This window comes from Microchirus variegatus, assembly GCF_963457635.1.
Source record: "Microchirus variegatus genome assembly, chromosome: 16".
Lineage (NCBI taxonomy): Eukaryota > Metazoa > Chordata > Actinopteri > Pleuronectiformes > Soleidae > Microchirus > Microchirus variegatus.
The window spans coordinates 24,209,416-24,230,611 of record NC_139817.1 but is presented as its reverse complement, the minus strand read 5'-3'; the positions used below and the strand labels follow the sequence as shown (position 1 = coordinate 24,230,611).

The 21,196-nt window shown below is 43.0% G+C and overlaps 1 protein-coding gene across 2 annotated transcripts; it reads right to left on the bottom strand.

Annotated features, from left to right (window-relative positions):
• Window positions 1–868: 868 nt before the first annotated feature.
• Window positions 869–20,743, bottom strand: LOC310938454 (uncharacterized protein). Of its 2 annotated transcripts, none has more exons than XM_083902948.1 (14): window positions 20,614–20,743; window positions 9,696–9,904; window positions 9,168–9,253; window positions 8,931–9,070; window positions 8,663–8,849; window positions 8,124–8,238; window positions 6,765–8,036; window positions 5,727–5,993; window positions 5,183–5,602; window positions 4,880–5,041; window positions 3,962–4,135; window positions 3,796–3,877; window positions 3,525–3,673; window positions 869–3,323 (listed from the first exon to the last, which is right to left on the bottom strand). In XM_083902948.1, the coding sequence occupies exons 1-14, from the start codon at window positions 20,624–20,626 to the stop codon at window positions 3,057–3,059; spliced, it is 3,543 nt and encodes a 1,180-aa protein (XP_083759074.1). In that variant the 5' UTR covers window positions 20,627–20,743; the 3' UTR covers window positions 869–3,056. The 2 variants fall into 2 exon arrangements, with proteins under 2 accessions (XP_083759074.1, XP_083759075.1); XM_083902949.1 differs by having other exon boundaries at window positions 20,637–20,667.
• Window positions 20,744–21,196: the final 453 nt, after the last annotated feature.

Genomic DNA, 21,196 nt, shown 5'->3' with positions numbered 1-21,196 from the left:
TTGGAAGACATACTATACTATGACATTTTTGACCATTTCTGGACGACATACTATACTATGACGTTTTTGACCATTTTTGGAAGACATACTATACTATGACGTTTTTGACCAATTTTGGACGACATACTATACTATGACGTTTTTTGACAATTTTTGGAAGACATACTATACTATGACGTTTTTGACCATTTTTGACCATTTTTGGAAGACATACTATACTATGACGTTTTTGACCATTTTTGGAAGACATACTATACTATGACATTTTTGACCATTTTTGACCATTTTTGGAAGACATACTATACTATGACGTTTTTGGCAATTTTTGGATGACATACTATACTATGACGTTTTTGACCATTTTTGGAAGACATACTATACTATGACATTTTTGACCATTTTTGACCATTTTTGGAAGACATACTATACTATGACGTTTTTGACCATTTTTGGAAGACATACTATACTATGACATTTTTGACCATTTCTGGACGACATACTATACTATGAGGTTTTTGGCCATTTTTGGAAGACATACTATACTATGACGTTTTTGACCAATTTTGGACGACATACTATACTATGACGTTTTTTGACAATTTTTGGAAGACATACTATACTATGACGTTTTCGACCAATTTTGGACGACATACTATACTATGACGTTTTTGACCATTTTTGGACGACATACTATACTATGATGTTTTTGACCATTTTTGGACGACATACTACTATGATGTTTTTGACCATTTTTGGACGACATACTATACTATGACGTTTTTGACCATTTTTGGACGACATACTATACTATGATGTTTTTGACCATTTTTGGACGACATACTACTATGATGTTTTTGACCATTTTTGGACGACATACTATACTATGACATTTTTTCCATTTTTGGACGACATACTAAAGTATGACTTTTTCTCCAGCAATGGAGAGCTGCATCAGAATTATGTTGCTCATATATATATTTGTCTCTATTAAACAAGTGAAGTGTCTTTACATTTGGAAATATGTAAACCGTTAAACCCTGCAACCCTGCTCAACAGACACACAGGACAAGATACCCGGGGTTATATTATATCAAAGCCTTTAACAAACAAAATCTCCAAATATCAGTTTGATACCAAAACAGAATTTATTTGAGTAATTAGTCTCGAGATGAGAATCCCAGAATTCATCACAACTGACATTCATAATTAAAAGAAAAGGGGAAAAACAAAGGAAGGGGAACAGACAAAAACAAAGGAAGGTATGGCTTTGGTTAAATAAACACTCTACCAAATCGATTTGAAAAAACAGTTATATGATCTCTTAAATAGAGTGTGTGAGTTAAGGCTCTATAATTCCCTGAAGGAGACAAAAAGCCTGACGTATCTGCTCCACGTACACGTACAGACCCGGTCAGTCTTCATACAGTAGACTTTACTCAGATGCTGAGGGACACGAGTCATCACAGTCCCACAGTTGATTCTCGCAGACCACCAGGCTCTCACTTGAACAGCCGACATGTTACAGTCAGAACGAATGACGTGAAAACAACTGTTGTCAGTATTTTTGCTGAATTTGCCAGTGTCATTACACATGATATTGAAACTATGGCAGAGAGACTATAGCCGACATACAAAAAGGCACGTTTGCATGGTGTACTTTCTTTCTTTACAACAGTGAACATGGGTCAGCTTCCTCTCTCTCTCCCTCTTCAAATAAGTGGTTATCAAACACGTGCACATGACGAGCATGCCAGTGCTTTACCTACAAAGTAGCTGCTCTGGATTACTACAAACAAGAAAATCCTCACGGTGTACTCAAAAAAAACAGTACATGTCATTAAAGAGGTTCACAAAATGATTTGTGAGGCTCCACTTCACTGTGAGACAACTGCAAGACACTGTTTTCTGATGGTTTTTCTTCAGTGAAGATAATAAGGAATGATTTTGGCAGCACAAAAACATGAGGTTTGTTCAACCATATAGTTGAGAGAGTGAATACTGCAGTTTCCTGGTGGAAGCCCACATACTGAATTCCTTCTTTCAGTGTCAGTCACTGTCACATATTCATCAATACATGCTTGATTTTGGCTAAAAAAAACAAATAATAAATGTGTGTGCTTGAGATTCTGTCTCACAAACAGTTAAAAGCTTCATACAAGGGTGTTTTCTTAACTTATCACTGACATGAGCTGCTTTCAGACATCCACTGACGTTTGGACATTTTACTGGAATTGTCCTTCCTCCCCCCCCCCCCCCATCAGTTACCTGGTCAAATGTTCACACTGAGTGAGTAAGCACCACCCACCCTCCTGCTCAATGTTCCAGACCTTTTCCTGTTTCTGACCCAAAACAACACCCTGCTGAATTCTTCACACGTGAACGAACAAACTCTAGAAAATGAAATGTCCAGACCCAGTGTTTCATGTCATGATCATGTCTGAAAAAAACAGTAACACAAACAAAAAAATAATGGCTACTGCTGATTCTCCAACAGAGATTTTCCACCCTATTGAGTAGTAAGAAACGGGATATAATGTAATGTTAAAAACAATGTGTTCCCTGTTTTAGTTAACTGCTTCTTTATATATTCTTCTTTTCCCCATGATACCTAAAATGACACACTCAACCAGTGAGCAACAATGTCAAACATGCAGAGTATTTCATGGATTTCTACAGTGTTCGGTAAGATTTCGCCACCTAATGTGAAAAAAATAAAACATTTTGCTGGTGGAAAACCTTCTTTCTCTCTCTTATCTCACTTGTTCTGAAAGATTTTAAAAAGTACGGAGCACGTCTGCATCACCCTGAGGCCTGCCGACCGACCCAAGAGCCATCGAAAGCTTCAAAAATAAACGTAATTTCTGAAGGACATGTCAAAGTATTTTTCCTCTGCCAGAGACAGGATCCTGCTTCTACCTCATGCACATACACAATCCCTAACCACCTAACAACACCATTCAAAAAACAGACAACTTTCTTTGATACAAACACAATCAGCCTATGGTAAAGACGCCTCAGACACTTACGCGTGTGTGTGTGTGTGACTTAATGTGGACCTAACTGAACAGCTTGACGAAGCAGCCGTGGCAGTAGGGTTTGTCGTTTTGTTCTTTAAAGGTGCCTTTGTTGAGCTGTTTCAGGCAGAAGGCGCAGACAAAGTGCTCCGGGTGGAACTTCTTGGCCATGGCGGTGATGCAGCGGCCCGTGATGGGCTTCTGGCAGCCGGAGCACAGGGAGCCACGGCGCTCGTGGTAGTGCACTTCACAGTAGGGCTGACCGTCGTGCTCAAAGAAACTTCCGTTCACAAATGGGGTGAAGCACTCCTGTGTGACACAGACACAGGGGAATGTTGTTATTATTCTCAATACAGCGTTATTCAAGACTAGGACCGAGAGATACGGCACTCCTGTGTGTAGGAGCTAATAGACAGCAGATGACTGCTGTTCTTTTCATTGTTTAGAATGCAGAATAATGAGCACGAGAAGAACGTACAAGGCTTAGAGGCAGAAAAGCACGGTACATACCCTGCAGACAAAACACTCAGGGTGCCAGAGGCAGTTCAGCGCCGAGATGTAGTTCTCCAGAATGGCTCTGGCACAACCTCCGCATTTCGGTGCAAACATGTCAAAGTAATCCTTCCTGCAATAAGCCTTCCCATCCTTTTCATGAAAACCTACAAAGCAAAAACAGACACAGATGACACCATTTTACATGTTGACTAACTAGAACTCCAACATGACACCGATACCGTATCAAATGTGTCTAAAAGGTAAAGTAACGAGGGAATGTCAGTACCCTCTGGGCCAAAGAAGGATCCACACTGAGCACAAAAGAAGTGTTCTGGATGCCATGTCCTATCCAGCGCCGTCACAACTTTCTGAACACACACGAGACAACGTTTCATTACAGACCGAGCGCAAACCTCAGCAGGAGATAATTGCAAGGATGAGCAGCGACTCACGTCCAGTATGGGCCCGTTGCAGTAGTGGCATCGCGGGGAGAACAGGTTATGGTAATCGGTCTCACAGTAAGGCTGTCCCTCGCGCTCAAAGAAGTTCCTGGAGCCGATCTCCTCCTGACAGTGTGTGCACACAAAGTGCTCAGGGTGCCATGTGCGGCCCATGGCAGTTACCACCTACACAAACATTACAAAAACACACATTTAATATTCAAACTCTTTCAGTAATTAACCTCTTCTTCCCCGTCCCTGCTCGAAAATGACATGCCCAAACTAAATTGAGTAAATCTCTGCAGTTACAAGCTCTATGTGGATTATCTTGGAATCCAAATAAAGATAACCCTTGTGAGATTCTACCAGAGTTTCACTGTAGATGCCACTGTGTCAGAGTAAATGTACATGGAACACAGCATAACTGAAGGATTTTTTTTCTCTCGCCTAAAAAAATATTGCATTTTAAAGCAAATATCACCTTTAAATTATGCAGTAGGAGCTTAAAAACACACGGAGGTCATGTAACAACATGTGGACATGAGCTGTGCAAAGTCTGATGCTGCTGAAGTGAAGCAGAGTGAAATTACAGAGGTTTTAGTAAAGAGATGCCTGGTTCTGGTGGAAATAATTTGTTTTGATAAACAGCAAGGTAAGACAATATTTCTGGTTTTATTTCTTGAAAGTCAGTTGTTGTTTTGCTCTTATTTTGGGACTGGATCCGTGAATCTTGGTCGTAGAGTGATAAAAATGGTACCGCTGGAATCTGTAGATTCTCCGCTGTCCAGTCGACACGTGTTTTTTTTGTTTACATAATCACGCTGACGCTCCGGTGCCGCTTTTCATTGTGTGTGCTGTGACGTTTTTTTTTTTGAATAAGAGGTTAAAATGACAAAATATCTCGTATTTATATTGTAGGTCTTTTCTCACCTGTCCTACGATTGGCTTACAGCAGGCACCGCACACTCCTTTAGCTACGGTCTGCACTCCCAGTTTGTTGAGGTCAGACTGCAGGCTGCCCAGCATGTTGTCCAGCTTGTTGACTTGTGTCGGTGGCCCACCAGGAACGCCACCTTTACCTTGGGCCATGATCTGAAAGGGTTTGTCATTAACACAGTTATGTATTATGCGGATGTGCTCGATGAAATGTAATAAAATGAGCTCAGTGTTTAACATCCGTGTTACTAAGATGTTTACAGTACAAAAGTGAGAAGAAGAGACAGCGTTTCATGCCTGCATTGGAGGGAAGATTGGGTCATACTCTGTTTGGCAGCCTACAGACACCAGCAGTTTGGGTGCTACCGGAGTCACCGACTCCACTGGTGGATGATATGTAGGGGTTTTAAGAGGAGGAGGAGGAGGTGGAGGGGGCTCTGACTTGGGGAGAGGGGGTTCCTGAATGGGGGCTGGTAGTGACGGTTGTGAAGCTTTTGCAATCTGCTGGGGTCGAGCAGGAAGTGGTTCATGGTAGCGCAGAGGTTGTGCAAGGTGACAGGGGGGTGGAGGAGGGGGTGGCGGTATGGGAAAAAGGGGTCGCTGTACAGCCGGCTGTTGCTTAGGTTCTTCTACGACGGGGGCGTGGCGGGGGGCTGGGGGGGAGAGAGGTGGAAGCACCTTCCTCACAGGGACAGGAGACTCTGGAGGAAGTATGATCTGAAGAAAAGGAGAGAAAAACAGGGAGAAGGAAGCATACATACAAAGGAAAAAGTGTGGAAGGTGAAATAATTGGGAAAAAGATAAACTTGGGGGACATAATTGTCAAGCACACAAAGCCAACCTTATCGACCTCACTGCTGTCCCCATCAGGACGGAAACGCTGGGGTTTGGACATGACAATGACGCCCTCAGTTAGCCAGTCATCAGACTGTTTACGTCGTCGCTCGGCGCGGTTGATCCCTAGCTTTCCCTGAAGCTCCTCTATGAGGCGATCCTGAGAAGTGTTCTTGTTGACGATGACGGGTCCCATCTTCCTGCGTAGGAGACCGTCTCGGTACATGGGATGCACGTTAGGAGTCTCCTTAGTTCGCCTTATCACTGATTTTAGCTGAAGTGGAATGACGAGCAGCTTTATCACATGTCCACTCCAATCATAAAGCACCTGAAGCGTTTCAGCAGAGCTCCGCAAGTCACATTAATCATGCTTTTCAAATGTCCAACAAGCCACGAAGACGCCGTGACGACGAGTTAGTGGGCTTTAAGTAACGCTTCATGCATGTCTTGCATGCTAACGTCACTCCAACTTCACAACCAAAAGTCAGACATCACACTCAGATCCTCAACAGGAAGCTGGTCGTTTATGTGTCATACTGGTAGTGACTGGAAATCAATGAGTTACTTGTGAGAGTCAAAACGAAAACTCTAATTAGAAAGAGCTCCAATTTGTTGATAAAAGAGGGTTTCTTTTTTCTTTTGCAAGAAGAATAAGTCTGTTTTATGTCATTTACGCAAGAGGGTGTCATCTTGCACTGACTGTTCCAGCTGTATGTTACAGCACAAACCAGGAAGTGAGATGTGTGAAAACTAAGCTATGACCACAGTGTAGTGGAGGCCTACACTGTGACTGCAAACCCAGTGGTTTGATTCACACCATGCCCCTGTTGCATATACTGTACTTCTCTCTCTCTCTCTCTCTCTCTTTTGCAACGAAGTACTGTTATACAACATGTTTTCAAAGGAACACATGAAAGAAACCCTCTGAGCAGGTGGAGCAAAAATGTGAGCTTGTATCACTGCAAAAATCTCAAGACATAAAACAAGGCCAAATGTAAACCAAACAAGCTGTGCACATGTGTCGAGCAGCAGTGGAGATGCATACATGTCCAGACGCAGAGACTCTGTCCATATAAGGAGCCTGCATCATGGGAAGGTCCAGGGCAACATCGGGGGTTCCAGGACATGAAGACGGGGTCATGGACTCATCCATCCAGCTGGCCTCCGTCAGCGGGGTCATGCTGCCATCAGTGAACGGCCTCTCGGTGTAAGGCGTCATGGTGCCATCGGGTCCATCATGGAAAGACATGGACAAATCTTCATCCGCCCAGTCCAATTCTCCGTTTCCGTCAGTGCCTCCATCCACAGAGCCGTCCGTGATGGTGTTGGTGGCACTGGTGAACGTGTCGGGCTGCACACTGTTTCTGTCCATGGGTAGGACGAGCTCCTCGTGCACAACCTGCATTCCTCTGCCCAAACACTGTGCCTCCATTTTCAACTGTGATTCCTCCACGTGATTCTGTGCAAAACTCATTTGTAGCAGCTTGTCAAGCGCCTCATCCAGTGATGGCTCTTCCATGGTGTGACGCTGCACAGTGAAGGGGCTGGCTCTCTGGTCATCATCAGGTCTAGGCTCCACCAGCTGTGTGCTGCTGGGGCCAGCGTAGGCCATTGGAGACGGAACCATCAAAGGAGAAACCCTTGATGGTGAGGATGTTTTTGAAGAAGTGTGTACAAAAGGTGGAGATACAGACAGAGAAGCAGGGAGGGGGGAGGGAGTCTTTGGCACTGAGAGAGGAGGGCTGAAGGAATTTAAATCAAGGTCATGAAAAGAAGTGGAGCTCTTGTTCGTAGTCTCAGGACCACAAGAGAATTTACCAACGGTGTTTGAGGGTGAAACACGATCTACAGATGGACTGGAGCTCTTTGAGGACTTGTGGTCCAGAACAGTGTTAACTGAAGTGAGCGAGGGGGTGGTGGTGGTATTGGAGGGACTTGAACTATTTCTCGTCAGGTTGGAGTTAGAGGATGCAGACTGAGAGAGGACAAGCAGAGACTTGGTTTGATACGAGAGCATGGAGGCAGAGATATCGAGGGCAGAGTCCATGTCTAGATCGCTGGCTGCAGAAAGGGAGGATATAGGACTGTGGAGAGGGAGGCGGTTTAGATGGGACATCCGTGAGCCACCATCTCCTCCATCTTCGTCTATGTGCAACTCTAGACCAGCGGGCAAAGAAAAGAGGGGAGAGGCACAGGTAGATGGGCGGGAAAGATTTAGATGAGGAGATGCGACTGGGGTGACGGAGGAACAGAATGGAGGAAGAGGAGAACAGGAGGATGCTCCTACAGGTTCCAGCAGAGAGCCCAAAGAACTGGGCTAGAGAAGAAAGACATTAGAGAGTAAGCAGAAGAAACGGGAGAGAAAAATCATGGGGACAATGACGGAAGCTTTTCTGCCTTTTACCTTGAAGTCAGACAGAGACGCCATGAGCTCGTCCAGCTCCCTTGTGGCACAGGAAGCTGAAATTCTGGCTTGCTGCTGAGAGGGCGAGTCTACGTCGCCGTGACAAGCAGGAGGGCTGGAAAATACACAAACCAGTTTATTGAAAAGAACTAAAGTATCTGTTTTTATTTTCTACACCACAGCGACTTCAGAGAACGTCCTTAAACAGACATTGTGCTGCCTCGCATTTTCACATTTTATAGTTATGCCATTGTTTTGAACATAACAAAAACTCCACTACATAACTTGCAACAGGCATTTTTGTTTGAGCTGCATGAGTGTATGAGTGAATCCCTGGGGCAACTGCTTAAACTGACAGATCACCTGTCTTTTAAAAAACACATCAAAAAGCCAAACAAAAAGCTAAAATAGTCTTGTTAAACTATATCATAAGAAGGAAGAAAACATTTGACTACTACATGTGAGGATGGACGGTTCAATATCAGATGAAGGACATACTGTTAGTTAAAGAGGAATCGTAGATGGCAGGCTGTCTGTACCTGGGTGAAGGCACCGAGCCCTCTAGCTCGTCCAGCAGACTCTCCACAGTTGGTCGAGTTTCATCCAACCTTGTTCCGTTCCTCTTGGGTTTCTCCAGGGGCGGAGGAGGGCTCACAAGGATGTCAGGGCCACTGCCATTCTCATAGTGGGTGATGCTGCAGGAAGGTAAGGGTGGAGCTGCCTCCTCTGAGGACACAGTAACAGTATGACTAACTCTGCTCACCACAAACAGCCCTGTTAAATGCTGAAGGCTTAGCAGACGTCTACCTGTTGTGGGGAATGAAGGGGAGCTCTGCTGCACTGCATTCAGCTCCAACAGCAGCCTGTCCAGCTCTGAGAGGTTACTGCCCAGGGCAGAGGTCATGGCTGCTGTTGATGAGTCTGAGGACTTCTGTTTGTTTGGGAAACTGAGGAGGACGCACAAGGACCGAAAATTATTCGTGAATTTTCATGTTGGAAAAAAAGCCAAACATTTCACAAAATATGATGTGTACGGCAGACTACCTGTACACGTGGTCTTCCTCAATGTGAGACAACGGAGGGCTGCTACTGTCCCTGGACCATGAGCTCTTCTGTGCTGAACCTAACGACTGCAGAAAACAAACCAGTCAGTAAAATCTCAACACTTCTCACTGGGCTTTCAATTTATAACGTGCATAAATGCTGTATATATACCCCCAAATAAGTGTACACCATGTCTACATTTAGGCATGTAGACATGGGTTAAGGTGACCTACTGTAGATCAAACTGAGAAAGTCAGAATGAGGAAAAAATGTGATTCAAGTGATTTTGAAATGTGGTTGGTTGTGGGTGCCAGATGGGCTGGTAAGCATTTCAGAAACTGTTGATTTACTGGGATTTTAAGCACTAGTGTTTACTACTAGGGATGGATGGGATGGAAAAAGGTTTATCGGTGCATCCCTATTTACTACTCCTGCCACTTTGCTGTGGGTCCTGTGTGCCTAATAAAATAGCTGGTGAATGTATATTTTCCATATGTCATCCCACTACAGAGATCTACCACGATTTACCTGCTGAGATGAGTGATGGGAATCCGATCGGTCTATCAGTGAACCATTCAGAGCCTCAGCGGAGGGTGGAGGGGGTACTGGAGGTGGAACTGACACATCCTGATAGGTGTGTCCTCCCGTAGGGATGGAGTAGGGGGTCTCCTCGGCCAGGAACACCGGCCGCTTTGAGATGTGGGATGTTGTTGATTCCAGGTCTGCCAGCAACGCGTCTGGAAAAATACAATCGCATTTACATTGAACTTATTTGTTCAACATCTGAACTGAAAATGTGCTTGCATAAGAACTCACAAAAACATTTAAAACTTGATGAGGCCACGTCTTACTTTTGGAATGAATTACCATCTTTCTGCAAATTGTTCCTTATGATACATACAACACAGCAGTGTTTTGTCTATATGCTTCCTGCAAAAATGGTTGCAGTGGAGACCAGTAAATGATTTACTGGCATTGCTGGGCTCTCTGAGGCGACTACCGACTGTGTTGTGAGGCCGTAAAAGAAACAATGGTGGCGAGTTAGATCCACTACCTCATTCTATGTCAACAAAAAAAGGTTTCTCCTCACACATATCATTAATTTACAATAAAGTAAGGCCCGGTCAGTTTCACAGAGCCAAGTTTATGAATGTAACCTCGTTAGACCTTCATAAAACATCTCACTCTAAGCCACAACGCATTGTTTTCCATCGCACTATAAATACAACCGTGCTGTCAATGGGTTTGATGTGTCATTTCAGTGTATGATACCTCTGTGAGTAATGTGCGCACGCCTGCGACAAGTCTTTGTTTTACGGCTGTGAACTTAACGAGACAGAACGACGAGGACAAAGAGGCAGACGGACACAAAAGTGTTTCTGGATCTGGTCCAGGGGCTGAAGGGGGCACAGTGTTACCATGATGACTGTGCAGAGGAATGCAGGAACAAAATAGACCCTTACATCACACAATCCATCCATCCTTAGGCCGTCAAGAATAGAGCCCAATCACCGACTGCATACTGTTTTACACTACAGAGGCTCGGAGCTGTTAGTCTGCTTCAAGTAATCACTCCAAAACAGTGACAAATGGAACAATGGGGGCGTCTGTTAGTTATGAAATACAGTTTATCTTTTGCGTGGGTGTTATTTCAACATAATTATAAATCGCTACGCTGACGTATATAGCACATGAGGCCACTTGAGGCAGACACCATGTCCACACGATCCCAACAAAACTGACTACACACAGAGCAACTGGGAAAAAAAGTCATTAAAATAACACAATGGACAACGTATATGTAATGATAATAAAACAGCGTGATTTTAAAAATATATGGTAGGTCAGATAAAGCGAGCAACAGCGTCAGAGTCGGCACACACGTTATTCTTTCCACCTGTTGTACCACTGATATCCTCCAGCCTGAAACATATATGCGTGTGTGTGTGTGAGGCAGTCCACACAAAGACTGAGATAACATGCTGCCAGTGACCTGGGGGGAGTGGTTTGAGTGCCAAAACTACCCAATCTTTTAAAAAACGTTATTGTTTCAAAGCAGCTACTGCATACATACTACCTAATAACAAACACAAGAAATGTCCGTATACAGGCAGTAACGGCCTGGCTGTATTAGACTCATTTCCACTCTAAATCATCAGTACTAATTATTTAATAGTATTGTGACTTCACACACACACACACGTCGGACAGTTACGTTCAAACTGAAATAGACAACACGAGACAAAACTTTAAATGTTAAGCACAGATGAACGAGACTCGAGTGTCAGATGAAGTGGACTCTCCTCCTGCCCAGGGGCAAAATGTTTTAGTCATGAAGTTTGACATAAACCACATGGGAGCACCAGCCTATTTAAAGCGGTAAGCTCAGTAAGTAGCCCATGTCTGTGCAAATGTGCTGAAATATCACGACCAGCTCAAAATAATCTGCACCTGGTGCTGACATGCTCAACAAGGGCCAACTGAAGTTGACTTTGTCGCTCATAAAACAAAGTCTGCCTGTAGAAATACACCACGACTGGTTTGGGGCCAAAGGTAAGTCATGTGTACGATTGCAGGTTTTATTTTGACGTTTATTCTTTTTTCTTTTTTAATCGGAGCTGGGAACTGTCTTCTTTTCTTACTAATTATAGTAATTCATTCCTAGAAAGTTCTTTCAAGCCTTGACAGAGAGGATGGCTGTGCTGCCTGAGGTCTTCCAAAACACTCAAGAGTCGGAGCCAAGTTTCTGAGACTCTTCTAAAATAGTATCTTTGCAGTTATACCCCCTACCACCTGCTGATACTACACATTGGTGAGTCAGGCCGAGGCCCATGAAGTCCAGAATAAACGGACACCACACAGGGGGTGGTCCGTCACATATTCACTGATTAAATCAGAGCATGATGCACCCTGCCTGCATAGTTCATCGTGACATCGTGGGCTTTGAGGAAGGGGACAGAGAATTTTCTTTTAAAATTAAAAATGAAGTAATATTAAAGGTGCATTATGTAATAAATGATAAAATCCTCCTAATATGTCACAGTGACTCAGGAATAATGTTCATATAACAAACTGAACTCACCAACAACAACAGTACAGACAAATGCATTAAAAAAATATTTTGCAGACTGCAAATCATGTTTATGTTTTGAAATCATGTTTTGGCATGTGGCGCCACCTACCGCCGTCTACCAATCATTGCAGCCAGTAGAGTCTCAGCTGCCGAGCAACCACGGGTTGCCAGTTACGTCAAAAACTGAAACCTAAAAGACCTCGGTATTTTGAATTTGAATGTATTAACTGTTTTTGGCCACATTCTTACTTATGGCACCTTTAACAATATGTAAATATAATCAGTTGCAGCCCTAGAATGGATGGCACTTACAGTGGGAGATTAACAAGGGTGGATTTTGCGATTTGAACACACATTTCACTGCATTTAACTGCTCCAATTTCAGTTTACATCACCATATTTATTATCAACCAGCAACCTTTATCTCTTTGATGTCATTTTACACAAGCCATAAAAGGACAAACAGAGTGTAAAGATGATGTTGACATTTCCTTGCTTCCCTCATTTCCCTGAGGAGGGCAGTATTGAATGTGGAATTAGGAACGGACAGCCTCGGACAAGTTTGATCCTTGCAGAGTTAGAAGCATTAAGAATGCAAACATGCACTGTAAGCCAAGTAACAGGCTGTAATCTTTTCCATTCCAGACAGGGGGGTATACGAGCCTCGGTGGACAAAGTCCAATTCTGCTCCAAGAGCATCCGCACTCAATAGCCTATTGTGCAAGTTCTGAAAAAAATAAAGCTGTGATCAAGCGGGACACGACCAGCACTAACAATTCATTCAAGAATCGAGATGAAACATAACATCTCATTTCAACAATAAACAGATTGACATCGACAGTGGCTCATTGTGTCGTGGGATCCATCCGTGGTCACGCTGTGCTAACTAATCTACATTATGTTCAACAAACGACTCTGAAGTTGTGTTGATACTGCAACACATTCTTGTGGCGGTGGGTGCATGTGCAGTCTTGCCTCTGCACACCCCCCTCCCCACCCAAGGCCCTGCCACAGTCCTGCAGTGTTTATCAGATGAGAGCGAAGGTGCACGGGGGAATTCCACGCATTCCTCTGTCCACTTCAAAAATCAAAATTATGCTTTGCCATGAAATCTATTGGAGCAGGGAGCGTACACACACATTCCTCCAGTGCCACAGGACTCTAGGTACAGAGCCGGTCGGGAATGTGCTTGAATACAAAACACTTTCTGTCAGGCCGGAAAATGAAAATAATGTGTTGACAATTACAGGTCCCATTCCACACAACTACAGCATAACTACTGCATGCTTTGAATTCCAGGATAAGGGAGATGTCAATGTTTGCACTGCCCATTTCCCCACAGAGTGTGAAGTACAGTGCAAACAGGCAGGGACAGGATAAGAGCTGTTGAACATTTTTGATTAATACGTGGGGCAACAGCGATGGGCGACCCAGCTCACCTGTTATTAGCCAGGGTGCAAAAAAGCAGCAGCACTGGCCACAGCCCCACACCGAAACCCTACCCCATCAGGCCGGCCAGCCTGACATGATATTTATATCAAACAAGACAGGCTGAGGCCAGGGAGAGGGGGTGGATGGTGAGATGCCAGTGGGACAGACAGGGAAGCCTCAGCAAAAACCAGGAACAGAGAATAAAATGATAAAATGAGTCAATGAGAAAAACACATAGTTTTTCAAATAATATTTCACAAGAGAAATAAATGAAAAACATACTTCCAATATCAACCTTTTTCCCAGACAATGAATGAACGAGTGTAATAGCATACAATCAAAAAGATGGAGGCATCTTAGGGTGATTACTTCAAAATAAACATACCTAAAAATACTCTACCCTGCCAAGCAGTCCCATATCTGAAAGATGACACCCTCACCCCCCGAGAGAGACTGCTGGACCAAAATAAAAGCACTTCCCCACGGACCAGTAATTCAGATGATGAGGGTAAGTCTAAAGACTGATGTAACACCCGCTCACTGAAGACACATTCATAGCCACACATATGTGAGGACTCTATGTCAGTGAGTGGTCTTTTGTGTCACAGGACGGAAGCTTGAGGACGACGCAAAAAGAAAGAGTGTCTTGTCTTTCCTGCACTGACTGAAACAGAAACCACAACCAGAAAACCTCACTTCAAATCATTACTGAAATGATTTATTCAATTTCCCACTAGTTGCGGGTTGTATTTAAAAACAATGTGACAAAAATATAGATATAAGACTATATTTTATATATATATAAAGCTCCCGCATCTTTAAATACAGTGTGACCCGAGTACTGTTTGAAAAATCCAGCAGTGACTCTTGATTTCTACTCCATGACACAGCGCTGTCAGGAAAATTATCAGCATTGTTCCCCCGGGCCAAGTTACAAGAAACTGGAAAAAAAAGGAAGGTGTGGAAATGGCTTGGGAGGAGGAAAAGAGTAGAAGAAGGGTGCCGCAACTGAAGAAACAATGTGGCAACACTGCAATGACAAGAGAAAACTCAATTTTAACAGCCAGAACACAGAGTACAGGACTACAGCTGCCCCCTCTACCAGTGTTTGCCGGCCTCCAGCAATGACTCTGCTCATTGTTTTTTGGCCTCCGTTTCCTCAGGATGTCGGGCAGGGTCTGTTGCCTAAGCGATGAGGTCAGCCATGCAGCTCTCTCTCTCTTCCCCAGACCCAGAACAGGATGGGTGTGGAGCTCAGGAGCAAAACTGATTTACAGTCAGTAGCTTCCCTCTAGCCTAGCCGTGGAGCCCAGTGGTTAGGGGCGGGTACGTGCTAGCCTTGCAGCCCTCGCGCGGGGTGATGATAGCTAGTATCGCAACACAAACTCTGTACAGCAGATACGCTGGGACGTAGCAACCACTAAAGAGAGCTTCCAAGATCTTTTGGTATGCTGCACAAATGCTGTAAACATTTAAGGCCACGCTGCTTCTACCACAGCCAACTCTTACTCTCGCCTTCCTCTTACATGGTGATCAACTGGTAGTTAGAGTAAATCTAACAGGACTGTTTAAAGGCATGTGAAACAGGTGCCGTTGTTTAAGCTAACATTACTGCCTCTGGCAGTTTTGAGGCCTGGCAGTGATAACGAGTACCTGTTTGCAAGATGAAGCAATGTGTGTGCACTGGCAGGTTACATGACACTACTGCGGGTTGTTTTCCATTTAATCAATTTCCTCTTCAATTGTTTTACTTGGAAAGCATCAACACACATTTTATTGAGTAGTGTAATGCTGCTGTTGTAGTTAAAAAAAAAAAAAAACAGCTAAGCAGTGTTGTTCTGGAATTGAGGAATCTGCCTGACCTTGGGTTTCCAAAGAGAGTTTAGTATAAATTATTATTTAAAACAGAATTGCGTCATTTTTCTACACAAACACGTGTCACAAACACATTCAGCCAAGTTCACACAATGCTAACGAAGCCGATCGGTTCCACCCAACTCTGTGCTGCTCAGAATGGCTGCATTCTGCACACAGGAAGTTATTTGCGCAATTAAAGTGAGATGTCAGCAAACAAGTTGGAGTATTAGGGCGCTTTCTCACCGACAGCAGTTGGTGCGCACCAAACGATCCATCCGAACCAAAAACTCTCCAATGCACCTCCAATTCCCACAACAACAGAGGGAGTTGGGACTGAAAAAAAATTAATTAAATTTACAAAAAGTTGACATCAAAGTCACTTACTTCTAAGAAAATGAAAGGCCTATTACTACTACTGCTAGTACTGTGTGTTTTGTGAGTAAAAGATACAATAAATACATTTAATCTGATTATGTAATAGAATGTGAATTAAACAAACATCATAATGATTTTTAAGTTTATTCTTCATTTGAAATGGGAAACAATGGGTTAAATTTTAGCCAGCAAATTCAAGCAATTCATCAGACTGCCACGCCACATAGGACCAGAGGACTCCTGTGGTGTTTGACAGTTATTCTCCCTCACGCCTCACGTATGCCCTGTGAGGTCAGGCTGCCGGAACCTTACATGATACTGAGATAATTCACAGAGAGTCGAGTGGTGGCCTCTTGCCCCACAAACACAAAACAGTGAAGCGCCATAAAGACTGTGATTTTGGAGGTACAGACTGAAAGAAAGAGGGAAATCCCTTTCTCAAGTGGTGACCAACACAGAACAGCAGAACAGTATCCACGAGAGCTTCATGTAAACCTGTGAAGTCATCAATGAGCCCCGGGTCAAGGACCTGTGGGATCTCGTTAGCTGGAGTTTTACTGGAAGCACAGCGAAACCACAGAAATTAAATATTTACTCATTTTTAACAAGGTTTGCTTATGAATAATTATGGAGGACGTAGGACTTTGCTACAAAAATGTTTACGCTTTCGTCGCAGAGCGGTCGATCAGAAAAATCATTAAAGGAATAAGGACTGGTGTTTGACGAAGATAGACTGGGGGCGCTTTCACACCAACAGCAGTTGGTGCGCACCAAACGACCCATTCGAACCAAAAACTCTAGTTGGTTTCGTTTTCGTTGGTGTGAAAGCATCAATCGCACTCGGGTCCGCACCATATCAAGCGGACCGAGACCGCCAAAAAGAGGTGGTCTCCTGGCGCATCAGCAGATTGTTCTCCAGACGCAGCCGCGACTCATTCTCAAATTGGATATTTTGCCAAAAATGGCCAATACAGAGAATGTAATTAACGAAGATCAGAGCAAGTAGCAATGTGCGAACGTGTTGCTCCATAGTGAGTCAAAATTGGTGTTTTTCTACCGGAAGATATAAACACATTGATGAAACGTCAATCGGGCCAATTTTGGTTGGTTTGCTGGTGTGAAAGCGGACCACACAGGAGTCATATGTTACATAATAACAATTGTATTGACTGGTGCGGATCAAATAATCCAACTAGTGGTGTGAAAGCTGATGGTCATGGTAGGAGATGAGTCATGACCCAGAGAGCATTTGGCCCTGGACCTCGACACAGAAATTCCTAAGCAGCCTCGCCCCCTACTTCAGCCTGCCCCTCTTACTATACTTCAGTAAAACTGCAGGCTCCCTCTCAACCAACAATCAGCCCTTTCACATCGTCCATGGCAGCGACAGCATCCAATGTGCCCTGGAGGTATTCTCATAGTAGCCCAGGCTCAAAATGTGGGCCATCGTCTAGCCACTTAAACAATCTGCAAACCCATTTAAACTCTACTCTGAGAGATCAGTGCAATGGAAGAGTTCCAGTGGATACCTGCTGCCAGGCAAAACAAGGGATTCATTTTGAATGAGCAAGGTAAATATAGCCAACGAAACAGCTGGTGCAAACTGTAACAACAAAATTTAGAAGGTCAGAGGGTCAGTGTCAGAGGTCAAGGGATAATGAACTGAAGAGGAGACTGGTTAAAGAGAGGCACAAAAAAACAGTCGCCACTGACGGGAACAAAGAAAATGATGGTCAAAATGTAAAAAAAACATATATATACATATATATATATATATTGTGTATATATATATATATATATATATATATATATATATATATATATATATATATATATATATAAAGTGAGGATCCATTTATGAACTGAATATATTTGGGGGCAGGACTTTATTGTACACATTTACATTTTTAATTCTGCATTTTTCTCTATTTTGACGAATAAATATTTCAATTATTACTCACCAAATAATCATATTATATGCTACACATGTGCACCAAATACGACAGCCATACCAAAGAGACTTTCATAACAATCGGCTCAACAAAAACACACGTCTTGTGTCGATAACCCCTTTTACTACTTTGACAGCCATTTTGGTCACATACCAACTAAATGTGAAAACTGCAAAAATATCAATATATAAATCGCAATAGTAAATTGTAATTACTAATACATAGTAAACGTATTAATCTGGTGTATTTGCGCAAAATCAAATCGGTGGCTCAACAAGTCTGCAGCTCCACCAGTTCAAGGTCTGTCATGCATTCCTGACCAAAGACAAGCACTGACACACCTAAACACACGCAATATAGAAAAGTGGCCCAGGAGAAGAAATCAACAGCTCAAAACAGCACAAGTTCAGGATTCAGGAACCAACCATTGTTTTGTATTCTACACAAAACCAAATACACCGTGAGATTAAAATCAATTACATGAAATGATAGGGATCCAAACACACTATGGGTAAAGAGTGTAAAATTAAAAAGTAGGAATAGAATAAGCAACAAAATAAGATGATGTTTTGTTTTGTATTCTTCACTGAATCATCTTCACTGATTCAGTGAAGATGATCACTTCCAAATATAAGTATTAAAATGATTAAAAAGTTGATTTTGCATAATATGTCCCCTTTAATTCAACTAAAACCAGAATTTTCCAAATACATATGAACATGTAGCCGAGACTGCACCCAAGTAGGACTAACACACCCAGATATAATGATGAATAATTGGGAGATGAATTACAACTGCATGTATATGTTAAAACGTGGCCTGGGTGCACGATCTGCACATGCTCCAGTTTCCACCCCAGGGCTTTGAGATAATAGAAGAAACTGATATGCAGAAAAAGAAGAAGTCAGCCAGGAAAACATGGCAAACTCCAGAACAGTGCATTTTTGGGGGGTGACAAAGAGACTGAATTGTTGCTCTGTTAGCGTAAATAATTAAACATTTTAAAGTTAAAGTATGGTACAAAGACACTGAATGGCAGCCAACCTAAGTTGTTTTTTTCTGCTTTGTAATAGTTTAATATTAATAAGCTGAATTTGGGCAAATTGCAGATAGTGTTTATTTTACTTAATAAATCAATTCCATGCTAGTTTAGGACAGCAGTCTGCAGTGAAGCGAGTAAATGTAAACACTAAACACACTAGACCTTTAGAGTTCTTCAATCAATGTATATGAAATATAAGCAATCTTGCCTATTATTAAAGGTGCATTATATAATAAATCTAAAGCAACTGGCCCTACAATCCTCAGGAATAATGTTCATATAACAAACTGAACTCACCAACAACAACAGTACAGCCAAAATATTCGCATTAAAAAAAAATCTTTTGCAGACTGCAAATCATGTTTATGTTCTGAAATCATGTTTTGGCGTCATGTGGCGCCACCTACAGCCGTCTACCAATCATTGCAGTCAGTAGAGTCTCAGCTGCCGAGCAACCACGGGTTGCCAGTTACGTCAAAAAAAACGAAACCTAAAAGACCTCGGTATTTTAAATTTGAACGTAGTAACTGTTTTTGGCCACATTCTTACATATGGCACCTTTAAAGGTGAAGTCAGTAGTTTATAGTGCCATCTAGAGGAGAGGCTGAAATGTACAACAACGAAACTGCTCCTCTGCTCACCCCCTCCCTTCCCTGAGCGATACGGTGTCCTCAGACGGTCAAATGTCGTCCTCGTCATCTTTCTCCGTGTCAGCAGATGAGGTTCGTGAGGCGAGGGAGAGGGCGGAGCTACCGCGGCCGTAGCAGACGAAGCGGAGAGAGTGGAGGCGGGACTTCTGCTACAAGTAAAGCGACGCTTGATTTGTCCTTACAGGCTCCTGTAGAAACATGGCGTTGTGGCGATGCAGTAGCGGCCCGCGACCATGTTATTCTACATGACTTTTTGAAAGACTACGAAAACGAAACAAAGAATATTATACAGCGACTAGACAATGCAGGAGCACATAATATGTATAAAAAAGTGGATTTTGGGTCATATAAACCCATAAATACTACACAGTGTCCCTTTAATATATTAGAGGTTTGAGGAGCACTCACAGACATTCATGAACCGAACCACTAATAATCAATTAATAGAGGAAAATAAACAACAGAATAATGAATTATGGGAAAACCCTTAATCACCAGCAGCTCCATCAGCCTGACTGGTCTGAGGTCAGTTATAAGTGAGCAGCCTGGGCTGAGCTGACACTGTGCTGTAGTGAGCAGTCTCTAAATGAGGAGGAGGCCTGTTGACTCCACTTCAAAGCTGGAATGAGCAGCCTGGGGGCAGGAGTTGAGGAGGTGATGTTAAAATGTCAGCCAAACATCTCCTCCCTCTGGCACACGGACTCATCTCATACTCGTTGATTAAAATTAACGGCAGACCATGTTGTTATTACCACAAACACACACACACAAAAACGAGATGGTGGTTAAAGGCTAACGACTGTCAAGCTGCTATAAAAAGAAGTCAAATGTAAAACGTCCAACATTCCCTCGGCTTCAGTGTCGTGTAAAACTATTTCCTAAACAGTTGTGTTTGACTCCACTGCGACACAAACACTTTGTTTTTTTTTTTTTTAAATCAAATCTCTTGCTAACGTTAACTCCTCCACCCCGCTGCTAACTCTCCGCTCACTCAAAGTCACCGCTCTAGCAAAAAAACTAAAAAGGAGCTTTAAAAAAAGTGAAATAAAACCGCCCGTGGACTCACCGAGGTCGTCCATGTTGACTGACCGGCTTGTGGAGCTCGTCCGTTCCGCGTTCGCCGAGCTTTATTGACCCTTTGACAAGAGTCTGGATTTCCCCCCACGAACTTCTTCACTGCTGCTGCTGCTGCTGCTGCTGGAAGTTGGTCAGGGGTTGCTCTCGTGAACGCGCCGCGTTATGTGCATGTGTACTTCACGTGAGCGCGCGCTCTGTTTGGGCCTCGGTGACCTAGTGACATCTAGCGGCCACAAGGTGGCAGCACACATGGAAAGGATTAATTCCCCGGGTCAGGGGTCAGATGGACCAAGGTTATAATTAGGGCTGTCAAAAGATTAAGTTTTTATTCAGGTTTGACTTTTTGTTTTTCTTTAAAATTAGTTAGTCTAAATTCGTATTTAGAGCAGGGCTGCTAGGTTTTATTCATTTTTGATTTTTGTAAATGCTTAGTTTTAGTTTAGTTTTTACTCGTTTTATTTTTATTTTTTGTAATATGGAGTATTTGCCAGGTGCAAGATTCAAAAAAAGGTATTGTGTGTCAAGAGAATTATCTATGAGATACATTTACAGTTAGTCTTATAAACACAGTT

Coding starts and splice junctions, on each gene's coding strand:
- LOC310938454 (XM_083902948.1), bottom strand. Junction 5,994..6,764: donor GAGTCTCTGCGTCTGGACAT/GTATGCATCTCC, acceptor ATTCCACTTCAG/CTAAAATCAGTGATAAGGCG. Junction 3,324..3,524: donor CTGAGTGTTTTGTCTGCAGG/GTATGTACCGTG, acceptor TGTGTCACACAG/GAGTGCTTCACCCCATTTGT.